The sequence below is a fragment of the Taudactylus pleione genome, unplaced genomic scaffold (genome assembly GCF_031769625.1).
Source record: "Taudactylus pleione unplaced genomic scaffold, aTauple2 ptg000375l, whole genome shotgun sequence".
Classification (NCBI taxonomy): domain Eukaryota; kingdom Metazoa; phylum Chordata; class Amphibia; order Anura; family Myobatrachidae; genus Taudactylus; species Taudactylus pleione.
The window spans coordinates 1,204,143-1,216,934 of NW_028284776.1; the positions used below are offsets into that span (position 1 = coordinate 1,204,143).

Below are 12,792 nucleotides of genomic sequence, written 5' to 3' on the forward strand. Positions count from 1 at the left end.
TGTCTTTATAACAGACAACACACAAACTATCTTTTACGTCCTGAGGAGACAAACAGGGCATACAGGAGTTACATGAAACCAACACAGGGGCCTCCCCCTCCTGGTTACCTTCATCTTTTGACATGTTCAAAATAAAGGCAATAAATGCAATGTTATGCGACAGCCTTCACAAATACTTAGTGAACATCAATTACCCAAAGAAAAACCTCCAACCCACAGGGATGGAGAGAAAAACAGTGACAGCTATAATTGACAAACAGAAATAAAAAAGACAGTATAACAGTCACTTACAATGCATATGCAATATAATTACAATAGACTAAATCAACTACACAAACATCAGGAATGGTAGGATATAGAGCACTATATAACTTAACCAAGGGAGAGGTAAACAGGGAGACCAACAACTACAACAGCACACCGATAGTGGAGTGAGTGTCTCATATACACGTGGAGGGTAGGCGGAGCAACCCGGACGCACGAAAACCTTTGATGGTTCTGCGTCCGAGTCAGGGGAGGAGCTGCCGGGGGAGCGCCTACCTCCCCTAAGCTGCATCAACCGGCCGGGTACTGTACACTGGCCTCGTGGCAGCAAAAGATGGGGGCCGATTGTAGAGCACCTCCTAGAGGAAGGTCTGCACTACAGGCAGGACCGCTAGCCATCTTTGGAAATAATGAGATATGGTAAGAACTTACCTTTGTTATCTCTTTCTTCGAAGTCCACAGGGTAAACTTGGGGTATAGGTAATGGGAGTCATCCGGGCACCACGCAGTTATTTTTTCTTCCCAGAATGTACTGGGTCCCTCTCCTATACCCCACCCCCCGGGGCCGAGGCACCTCAGTTTCGTAGCAAGCCAAAGGCCGGAGGAGGATAAAAGTGAGAAGGTCTGGAACACTCAAGAATCACATTCTCACACAGAAGGAGACGGAAAACCGGTGACCACAGCAAAGCCCATCTGAAGCACAGGTGCGTAAGGGTGGGTGCCCTGTGGACTTCGTAGAAAGAGATAAAGGTAAGTTCCTACCATATCTATCATTTTCTACTTCAGAGAGCTTGGGGGTTGTCCCAAAGCAGTACACTCCTGTGCAGAGAGGAGAATCCGCTACCCGAAGGATGCATCCTAAGAGGCAAAAGTATCAAATGCATAATACCTCAAAAAGGTCTGGACAGAAGACCATGTGGTCGCCTTACAAAGCTGAACAGCCGAGGCGCCATGGCGAGCTGCCCACGAAGGACCCACAGACAGAGTAGAATGAGCAGTAACAGAGGGCAGCACTGGAAGGCCCTCATCAATGTAAGCCTCAGAGATCGCCATGCGAAGCCACCTAGCCAAAGTGTTTATGGATTCCACAAGAAGGGATGGCCAGCCAATAGAGTACAAGGAGTCCGACTCCCGAAGGGAACTGGTACGGTCTGCACAAATCCCGAGGGCACGTACCACATCCAATGAGGCCTCACCTGCAGAGAGGTCTGGGGAATTAAAGGCCGGCACAATAATTTCCTCAATGTGGAAACTAGAGACCACCTTAGGAACACAACCAGAGAGAGTCCGAAGCACCTCCCTGTCCTTGTGAAAAACCAGAAATGGGGAACGACGAGAGCCCTCAATCAGACACTCTTCTGGCAGAAGAAATAGCCAGAAGAAAAACGGTCTTAGCAATAAGCCATTTGAGATCCACTGAGTCCAGGGGATCAAATGGAGGGCCCTAAGGACAACAGCCAAATCCCAAGGTGCCACAGGAGGTACAAAAGGGAGGCTAAATGTGAAGGACCCCTTGATGAAAAGTGCAGATATCAGAAAGAGGAGCAGTCCTTCGCTGGAACCACACAAAGGGCAGAGACATGCACCTTCAGTGAAGCAAGGCGGAGACCCAGGTCTAAATCCGCCTGAAGGAAAGCAAAAACTCTGGATACCCTAAATACCCGGGGGTTATAACTTCTGGGAGGACACCATTCAAAGTAGGTATGCCACACCCTGTGGTAAATCCTGGCAGAGGCAGGTTTTCCTGCCCTGAGCATAGTGTTAACCACAGAGCCATAAAAACCCTTGGACCTTTGGAGGGTTGTCTCAAGAACCACGCCGTCAAAGACAGACTACCCAGATCCGGGTAAAGGCAAGGACCTTGAGATAACAGGTCCGGACGTAGGAGGCAACAGCAACGGAGTGTCGATGGAGAGACTCTGAAGGTATGAGTACCAGTGTTGTCTGGCCCACGCTGGAGCCACCATCAGGGCAATCCCTCCTTGCTTGAACATCCAAATCACTCGAGGAAGGAGGGAAACTGTAGGATACAGGTACACAAACCGGAAGATCCACTTAACAGACAGAGCGTCTACCAAGAGAGCCTTGGCATCTCTTGTCCTGGACCCGTACAGAGGCAGTTTGTGATTTTGTCGACAGGCCATGAGGTCCAGGTCCGGAAGGCCCCACTTGTCCACTGGGAGCTGAAACACTTCTTGGTGAAGAGACCATTACGCGGGATACACGTCGTGACAGCTGAGGAAGTCTGCTTCCCAATTGAGAACTCCTGAAATGAACACTGCTGATATGGCTGGTAGATGGCCTACCGCGCATGTCAGGATGCGTGACACCTCTGACATTGCTGCCGGACTTAAGAGTTCCTCCTTGATGGTTTAAGTAAGCCATGGTCGTGGCGTTGTCTGACTGAACTTGTACGAGCTTTCCGTGAAGTATGAGTCTTGCTTGTTGTAGGGCCCTGAAGACTGCCCGAAGCTCCAATATGTTGATTGGTAAAACAGACTCTTCTGCTGTCCACCTCCCCTGAAAGTAGTGTGGACCCATCACTGTGCCCCAACCCCGGGGGCTGGTGTTCGTTGTTAAAAGGACCCAGTCCGAAATCCAAAAGGGGCGCCCCTTGGTGAAGTGGGCAGACTGCAGCCACCAAGTCAGAGATAGACGCACCTCTGGAGAGAGTACCATCGTTTGTGTCCTTATCCGATGGGGTACTCCATCCCACCTGGAGAGGATCAATTTCTGCAGAGGCCGGGAATTGAACTGGGCATATTCCACCATGTCGAACGTCGACACCATGGAACCCAGTAACTGCAAGGCCGAGTGTATGGACACTGACTGTGGAGGAATCTGCACATTCGCGTCTGCAAAGTGGAGATTTTGTCTGTGGTCAGAAATGTCCTCTGCTGTTCCAATCCAACAGAGCTCCCTCGATGAAGCATCCTTTGAGACGGGATCAGGGATCGGCAACAGGTCGTCCAGATAATGCAACAGGCGGACCCCTGCAGCCGCAGATGGGCTGCCATAACCGCCATAATCTTTGTAAACACCCGAGGTGCAGTAGAGACACTAAACGGCAGAGCCTGAAACTGGAAATGCTGTGAGAAAATGCTGGTGAGCTGAAGCAATCGGAATATGCAGGTATGCATCCTGAATATCCAGAGACACCAGAAAATCCCGAGGTTCCATAGCCAGTATGATGGAACAGAGTTTCCATCCTGAACCGAGGTACCCAGAGAAATTTGTTCAGGGACTTGAGATTGAGGATAGGTCTGTGGGATTTGTTCGGCTTTTTGAACCAGAAAAAGCTGGAATAACCCCCCGTTTCCCTCTGGGATAACGGGGCTGGTACAATGACCCCTGCCTGAAGCATGGATTGTACTGGTTCTTGAACAGCCAAGGCCTTGTCCTCGTTTGACTGGAGGCCTGTGCAGAAGAACTGATGTAGAGGCCATCTGCGGAAGGAAAGGGCGTACTTCCAAGAGACCACTTCTCTCACCAAGGTGTCTGTGGTAGTCTGACACCAGCACAAGGCGAATTGAAGAAGTTGGCCTCCCTCCAGGGAAGGCCTGCCCAGTCAAGCTGAGGGCTTGTCAGCTGGACATCTCGCATTCCAGGCTTGTTTCTTAGGCTTGGTAGCCGTTTTCTTGTTGGTGGACGGCCTAGGAAAGGACTGGGTTCTAACCTTACCTGGAGCTCGATAGGTCCGAAAGGACGTAGTCAGAGACCCAGAGGGAGCAGATGGCATACAAGCCGACTTAGCAGCTGCCAGTGTAGCCACAATTTTGTCCAAATCCGGGCCGAACAGGACCTTACCATTATAGCGTAAACACTCCAAGCCCTTTTGGAGTCCACATCTGCCTTCCAACAGCAGAGCCACAGGGAGCAGCGAGCCGCAATGGCCGCTGTGGAGATCCTGGCATTCAATAAGCAGACATCCAAGGCAGCCGCGTTAATATAGGTAGCCGAATCTCGTAAGTTGCCCACAAGATTCAATTGCTCCCTGGTCGCATCCGAAGACAAGGACCCTTTCAGGGTGTTTGCCCAACATTCCATAGCCCGAACTACCCAGCAGATAGCCATGGCTGGTCTGCACGCAGCACCAGAAAGGGAATAAATAGACTTCAGGCAAACTTCCACCTTCCTATCTGTACTATCCTTCAAAGACGACATGGAAGGCATAGGGAGAGTTGTGCTTGTAACCAAGCGCGTGACATAGGAATCCACAATTTCCCATTTACAAAAATAGTCCTCAGCAAATGGACAAGCATGGGCCAGACGCTTCTGCGGCTGGTACAGCTTTCCAGGTGTTTTCCATGCCACCTCCAGATAGTCCACCAGCTGGTTGGACAAAGGAAATATGGCAGCAGTCTCCTTCACAGGCTTGAAAAGGACATATCTGGACTTAGGTGCTGGAGGTGCATCCTCCTCTATGACCAATGCTGCACGGACAGCTTGTATCAGACCCGGAATATATATTTTCGACTTGGACTCCACCTCACATGTAGAGGATTCGGAGTCAGAGCCATCCGGGAGCACCCCATCATCAGATGAGTTCTCATCATCATTTTATTGGATAGATGGAGATGGAAAAAGTATTTTAGCTGGTCGCTGGGATGCCTCCGCCTGCCACACCTCAGCCACATTCTGCAATGCAGAGGGAGTCATTAACCCACTGGGGGGGGGGTTGAGCACCTGCATGGGTGCAGCCGGCTGAATCAGGCTCTGTGAGGGCATAAGCTGTTGCTGTGTGAACGCTAGCTTGGAAAACACAGGGGGGACGGCTAAACATCCCGCAATGGCCGTTCGTGCCTGTGCAAAGCGCGCCCAAGGGGGCTCCTTCGGAGTGGCAGAGACCATAGAGAGGCCTGGAGGGGTAGAACACCTCATACATAATCCCTCAAGTACCATGTCGCCCACCCATAATTCCGCTGTACATTTTTTACATAACAGCCGGGCAGGAGCCAAATTCGGCAATCACTCTCACTGCCAGACATGGTGAAGAGGATACCAAAATACAGTACGTGACCCACAACACAGAATAGAACAGACTGAGGCTGCACCCTGACAACGCCTGTAGTAGGGCTCAGAGAATAAAAAGACACAGGTAAAATGGCTGACAGAAGAAAATGAAACTCAGACAGCTCTAGCATGCAGTCACATACAATGCAGAAATAAATAACACCTGCACAAATGGCACTAATCAACTACACAGACTTAGTGCCTGGTAGGATATAGTGCTACAAACACTGAGGAGAGGTATGTAGGGGGACCCAGGCTCCGCACTCCTCAGAGAACTGTGACCTTGCCAGGAGAAAATGGCCGCCAGAGATCCAGGAAGAGGCGTTCCTGTAGGAGGAGAGCTGCACTAGCTGAGCCAGACCACAGTGGAAGTTGCGCTGTTAGAGAGGGGAGGAGTCGGCTGTAAACAGGGAAGGCAGCCTCCCCTGGCCGGTGATTAACCCCTGAGGAACTGCAAGCGCAGTGGTTCCCAAGCCTGCGGCCCGCTTGTCCCCAGGCAGTCGCAGTGTGGAAGCGCAGGTGTTGATATAGCCTGGCTCCACCATCTTTACCCCCCCCTGACTGTCCCCAGAGACCAGAGGGGAAAGGACTGCACAAGCGGTGATGCGCGCTTACCTTCCCCGTACATCAGGCTGCAGTCCTGGGAGCACCCGGGGTCTGGCTAGCACAGATCCCGGTTCCCGCCGCAACATCCCGGATCAGTGCCAGCGGGGTGAAGGAGCAGCAGCGCGGACGTCCCCTGGACTGTCCGCTTACAGAAGAGATCTTCATAAAATAAAATCTTCAGGCGCTGTTTGAACAGCCCCCCTTCGTCCAGTAACTCGGCTCCGGCCGGGCACCCAACGAAACAGAGGTGCCTCTGGCCCGGGGTATAGGAGAGGGACCCAGTGCATCCTGGGAAGAAAAGTTAACTGCGTGGTGCCCAGGTGACTTCCATCATCACCTATACCCCCCAAGGTCATCCTGTGGACCCTGAAGTAATAAAATGGAGAGAGCAGAAACATGAATGTTCAAGGAAGACAGAAGGAGATCCAAATCTAACCTCACCTGCAGGAAGGACAGACTCATTAAGAGATAGAACACCGTATCCAGTTGTTGGCACAATGCATAGTTTGAACAAGTAGACCGCCGACAGAATGGGGAGGATCTTGTGCACTTCGCGCATGGCCCAGAGACTCAGTCTCCTTGATAAAGTCAACCGCTGTTGTCCGTCTGAGCGGATCTTGACTCAATGACCTTTAAGTAGGGGTCTGGGTTGGCACAAGACCAGGAGCTACAGATGGGTCCACATACATCTAGCCTCCTGGTGCGTTAACAACCCTTCTAGTCGCACCTCAGTATCGTGCGTAAAAATTTACCTACAAATGCGTCTTATTCACACAAAGATGTGAATAAGTAGTACAAGCAGCTTCTGCTGATTAAAATGATATGCAACATGCCTGTTTTCTGTGCATCTGCGGGTGTATCTGCATGCTAAACACTACATTAGTGTTACAGCCGCTGACACTAATGTAGCAATTCGCATGCAGATACACCCGCACTCTCACAGAACATAGGCTTGCTGCATATAATTTTAATCAGCAGAAGCTGCTTGTGCTATCTATTTGCATCGTTGTGCATCTTTTTAACTTCAAATGTGTCTTATTCGCACAAAGAAGTTCAGCACACTGAGTCACACTGAGCTCCCGCATTGTAGCGCACGGAGAATAGATGTGTGTGGGCACATCTGTACAAGATGTTGATGGGAAGGGGAAGCAATCGGGAAGCAGACTGCCTAAATACCGGCAGCCGGCTTCCCGACTGTCTTATCCCAGCACGGGTGAAATTCCGGGCGTCTAGATGTAGACGCCAGCATTTCCCCGACGCCGGGAGACCGGCATCACTATCATAGTGATGCCGGGCGCAGCGGTTAGGTTTAGGGCTCCCGGGGGGGGCTTAGGGTTAGGCACCCCCCCAGGAGGGTTAGGCTAGGGGGAGGGAGGGTTAGGCACCCCCCCAGGAGGGTTAGGCTAGGGGGAGGTTAGGCACCCCCGGGGGGGACTTAGGGTTAGGCACCCCCCCGCGGGACTTAGGTTTAGGCAGCGGGGAAGGGGGTGGTTAGGGTTAGGCACTTGGGGGGGAAGTTAGGGTTAGGCACCCCTAAGGAGGGTTAGGTTAGCAGATACTTACCTAGCCACGATCGGGATTTCCAGCACTGTCGGGCTTCCGCTGCTTCGCACTCTGCTCCTGTCGGGCTGCCGTTGACGGGAATCGAACTGCCGGCCATGCGGCCGGCGGTATATCATACCCATTCCGATGGGAAGCCGGGACTCCTGTTCCATTCAATGGTCTTGGAAGGTTGATGCTACATTGGCTGCTGATCAGCCCGAGGCTGGCATCTGTCGTAAGATTCCAATCCTGAATGAGGGACGGACGCCTCTTGTCTAAGCGAGAGGTCTAAAGCCACAAAAGGAGGGAGTGATAAGTTTCTGAAGATAACGAGAGTGACTTGTTCCACATGGCAAGGAGCGCCAACTGGTTAGTTCCAAGACACCATAATCGTATCTTTTAAGAAAGCCTTTGGATGTCTGGACGTGGAATATCTGTTCAATTTGTGGTTCAGCCTGGGAAGTCATATTTATGTCTGGCTGAACTTACTTGCTCAGTAAGAGCTTGAAGATTTCCAGGTGTAGGGATCATTTTCAAGGATGAAAGATCCTTGAAAATGATGGATGAAAGGATAAAGGATGAAAGTCTGCCTCCCAAACGATCACTCTCAATATGAATATTGCTGACATTTTCTTTTCTTCTTATTTAAGAAGACAAACAGACTCTTTCATTGCCTGTGTACTCTTTCTGCTGTGGCCTTTCACTGGATGGCCCCCCCATGTATGGACCGGGCTGTTGTAAAGATTCCATGTGAGACCAACGACCTTGAAACCTGGCCTGCACAACCACTGCTCCCCAACCCTTGAGATGGATGTCAGTGGTTCCAAATAATGAACTGATCGCCTGTTGAGGTTTGTTGCATTCAACCACCATATAAGAGGAGGTCTTCTTGTGGACGATAGAAGAACCATCTGAAACTTTATATGCAAGTGTGACATGACTGCTAGTTTGCCAACAAACTCCTTTATCTAATTAACTAATTCACTCCCCCTAAAAAAATTTCTAAGAATTTGCTCCAGTTTTTAAGCTAACTTTAATAGTCACGAAATAATGATTGGTCTGCAACCTACATACCACTTTGTGTGGTCATACTAACTTAATTAGCTTGGAAGTCATAGTTACAGTACTAGGACAGGACTAAATACCAGTTAGAAACGAGAGTCAAAAGGGAATGTAGAAGTCACCAAAATTATACCAGGATGGTATTCTCAAATCCTTCACCCAGTTGTCTGAAGAGTATAGCCTTCCCTCTATATATTTTTTTTTAGATTCCGGCAACTCAGACATGCTTTAACCACTCCGTTCAAAGATAAGCCTCTCTATTAAGCATTCACCACTGAAGAATTTTATCATTACCTTAAGCTCTAGGAGATCCCTTTCCTGCTTAAACTCTTTCATACTTTTCCATCACCATGCTTATAATCTGTCTATCACTTAAGAGCTGGGATATCCGTGGTGGGTAAATTCACTGAAGTGTGGACTGAGGCACTGGAGAGTCCTCATATCTCTACCGCCTCTATTAGATTTCAACAAATATAGTTATTTATACTGCACAGGATGCATTTAACTCCTCTTAGACCGGTGAGATTTGGTGGTCACATGACTGTTATGTCCCAAATGCCGAACTGCTCAGGGTTCCTTTTGGCATTTGCTGTGGGAAAGCCCAGTGGTTAATGCATTCTCAAACATGAGCCACTCTGGCACTGGTCTTACCTCTTCAGACTGATGGGAACTTGCAACACACTCAGCCACTGCTTCAATAGACACAGCAATTCCTGAGCTTTCATCCTGATAAAAAGGAAGGATCGGAGAGAGAAGAATACGTCACTTACAAAATATACCTCTCCACAGGACTACAAACTAAACAATTAACAGTACAAGGAAGGAAAAAACAAAATGCTCAGTTTATCCAAATAAGTATTGTTCATTAAGGTGGAGCAGCAGCCCAGTACAAATTGAGGAACATTTATACATGTATTCCAGCTGGGAATATAAGGATTATAATGAAAGACCAAAATATATTATTTTGCTGGTTTTAGATCAAGCAAAAGTAGTAAACATAACAGTACATACTAGACACAGTTTAAGGGATTTCCATGAATATTTTTTTTTTATACCAAAACTAGAACTAAAAACTTCATATTGGATTGACTGTAAAAGCAATAGCTACTAAATGTCATAAGCTTTAAAACCAAGGTGCTATTTGATATTGAAGAATTTGAGGGAAAAAAAAAAAAAACCTCACCTGAAGGTGCACAATGACCTGCTGTAAATTACGAATGACTTCTACGTTTTCCTTTAGCTCCTGGTCTTGTAGGGTCTCAACTAACCGCTGTAGGTCGACCTTGCATCTGAGATAAGGAATAAGGAGAGTTAATAAATTGCAAAATAAATAAAAAATGGAGCCCTGTATATTTCAACAGTATAGGTTTAGTATTGAATAAAATACTTACGCTGCATGTTGCCTTAACTCTTCCATCTTATTTATCAGTTTATCATTCTCCTGTTCAGTCTGGAAGGAAAAGCGACATCCTTACTTATATGAACTACAGCACTTTGCCAAATTTCAGGAGTCAAGAAAGTAAATTTCAAGATACCACTGAGTACACCTATTACTGAACATAACTTGTATATAATATCCTGACATGATGAATTTAGAAAGTAAATTTCCCCAAATAGGCAACTGTGCAAAATAAGAGGGGGGAAAAAAACAAATATGGAAACTAAAGCCAAACTTAAGAAATATAAGATATTACTTTGCAAACTAAAAAGGTAAAAAAGGATAACAAAAGACCCTACAGGGCTCCGCTCACCAGGATAATTTTCTCCAGAATCTGAGCAGTCTGTTCTACAGACTCACTCAGTTCTCTACACAGCTTTCCATTTTCCTCCTCTAGGGTCTTATTCTTCACCATAAGGGACTGCAAATTCTGACAAGGTTCCATGCTAAAAAATAATAGGGAGAATTAAAATATAGAAGGTAAAAGCATTTTGTCACAATTATTCACGTGGATTAAAAAAAAAAAAAGGGGCTAGGTCTAATCATCGATACATCTTTTCTCCAATGCTTTATGACAAAAGTGGCAAAAAAATCCCCAAAAGATCAAGTAGTTAGAAAAAACTACAGTACTATTTGTGATCAGCTGTTCAGGCACATATTTATGCTTTTCTGCTTATGGCCTATCACCGGCTTACACTTCACACCAACTCCATAACACACCCTCCCTCACTGATCCTGGCACCTTGTCCAATCTGCATGCAACATGTCTCTGCCTTCTCCGACTAATTGGATGTCGCCAAATTCACCACCTCTTATACAGAAAAAAAAAACCGAACATCCAGCAACACCCTATCCAACTGGGACGAAACGCAGCAGTCCTCCCAACTCATCTACAAGCTACTCACCCACCACCCAAGATGAACAAAATGTGTGTGTAGGTCTTAATATTAATCTCTGATTGATGCTTCCAAATACTCATGTTAAACAGTTATGATAAAAATGTACATTTGTTGTAAACATCAAATACAGGTGACTCGCTATAATAAAGATTACTCGGCACACAGCTTTCATATCCCTATAGCCTTTTGACAGGTTTTGCACAAACCTTCTGGGCAGCTGCATTTCATTCAGGAGTTAAAAACCAAATGCCACAGGTGACATCATTTTTGTTTCATGTTAAAAAGCACCCTACTCCTGGGGGCACCTCGAGAGAACAAAATAATGATTTCTACAGGTACTGGATATAGAAAAGGGAGCCTTCACAGACTTGCAACAGTTTCACAAACTGCTATGCTACTAGTTGGTCCCTCCATACCCTAGCTGGGCTTTGTATACCCACCCTCCACACAGGAGGTAAACAAAAAAGGTTTTGGCGTAAAATGTATTTTTTGTCCACATTCAGCAACGCAGCGGAAAAGTCAGCATGCCGGCTACATATAAAAATATTACATATTCAGATAAGCATCATTGTTCTATTAGCCTTCACAATCGTGCTGATCCTACTTTTTTTCAATGTTGGCAAAGTAAGAAGTGCCACACAATTCTAATACTGTACACACTCAGGTAAGTGCTTCCAGTTATGCCATGGGAGGCTCCCCCAGTCAGAGCATGGAGAGGAATCACTAATCCTACACCAAGGTATTCAGAAATCCACAGAATTCAATGTGCATGAATAGCTTTCTATGCTAAAACACAGACCAAGATCATTTCTTCCAACAACCTGGCATAGTCAGACAAAACGAGAGCAATGCTTATAGTGGGAAAAAAAATCCAAACATTTAAGCATAAGGAATGTAAAGTGCCACTTTAAACTTAAGGGGGGGGGGGGGTCGGTCTGTTATGGTTTTTCAACAGTTAATCTGGCATCGTGCAACCACAAACATTGCAAATCTTCCTCCATTGCACCCCATAGAGGAGCGCTAATAGATGTGCACTGTTGAGGTAATGTAGTTCTGGTTAATATACAGTGCCACACATCACCAATAATTGAATGCCTGTTTAAATGTTCAATTCTTGTTATTCAGTCCCAGAAAGGAGAATTACATTACCCATGACATACATTTTTCCAATTTTTGAGAAATGCTGCTCTAGGTTCTCTTACTTTGTCAAGACAGGTAGGGTTCCTCCATGGGCCTGTAACAAACAGACCTGCAGTTCTTGCACCTGTAGGGAAAACATTTAAATTAAACAGAGCCCATATGGAGAATTAGAATATTCCAAAGAAAAAAAATCCTTATTGTCAGCTTCCAGCAGGAAAGTAAAACCATTCACCTGCTGCTTTAGTCTGTGAAGTTCTGCAGCCTGAGGGTCTGTGTTCACTATAGGTTTATTCTTGATCTTTCTGGCTCTGTCTGCATATCGAAGAGTATTTAGGGTCTCCTCCATGTTAGAATCAGCAGGACTAACACATGCGATCATGAGGGTATGGCTGTTACCTCCCAGGGAATCTATAATAAAGTATTGTTTTTAAAGTCCTTCAAAATAAATTCCTGTTGAAATACTGTTGTACGCTAAGCAAAGACCTTTACATTTATGTGTACATAATATACACTACATAATATCACACAAAAAAATCCATCAAGTAATTTATCATTTAAGCCAAAACTAAAATGTTTTGACAACCCAAAAGGGTGGCTAGCAGGGAATAGCCTAAATTGACTTCCTAGACAACTACTGGTGACACCATGAACAGAAGAGTGATATTAGTCATTGCTGCCCAAACTCAAAATATTTATTCAAGTAGATCAGGTGGAGAAAATGTAGCATCTCTATGGACAGTATACTGGGAATCGGTATGAAATACAGATGGCTGAATAGCCACCAGTTCTCATACAGACACCGGAAGTCTGACAGGAGGACATCCCGAC

General features: G+C 46.7%; 1 protein-coding gene across 1 annotated transcript in view; it reads right to left on the reverse strand.

Annotated features, from left to right (window-relative positions):
• The window catches only part of KIF4A (kinesin family member 4A), a 105,369-nt gene that overhangs the window by 64,168 nt on the left and 28,409 nt on the right, over positions 1-12,792 (reverse strand). Inside the window, exons 9-14 of the mRNA XM_088444992.1 lie at positions 12,197-12,372; positions 12,027-12,088; positions 10,239-10,371; positions 9,879-9,937; positions 9,671-9,776; positions 9,139-9,213 (exon numbers count right to left, since the gene is read on the reverse strand). Coding sequence (XP_088301118.1) covers positions 9,139-9,213; positions 9,671-9,776; positions 9,879-9,937; positions 10,239-10,371; positions 12,027-12,088; positions 12,197-12,372 — 611 coding nt within the window. The remainder of the gene's footprint in view (positions 1-9,138; positions 9,214-9,670; positions 9,777-9,878; positions 9,938-10,238; positions 10,372-12,026; positions 12,089-12,196; positions 12,373-12,792) is intronic.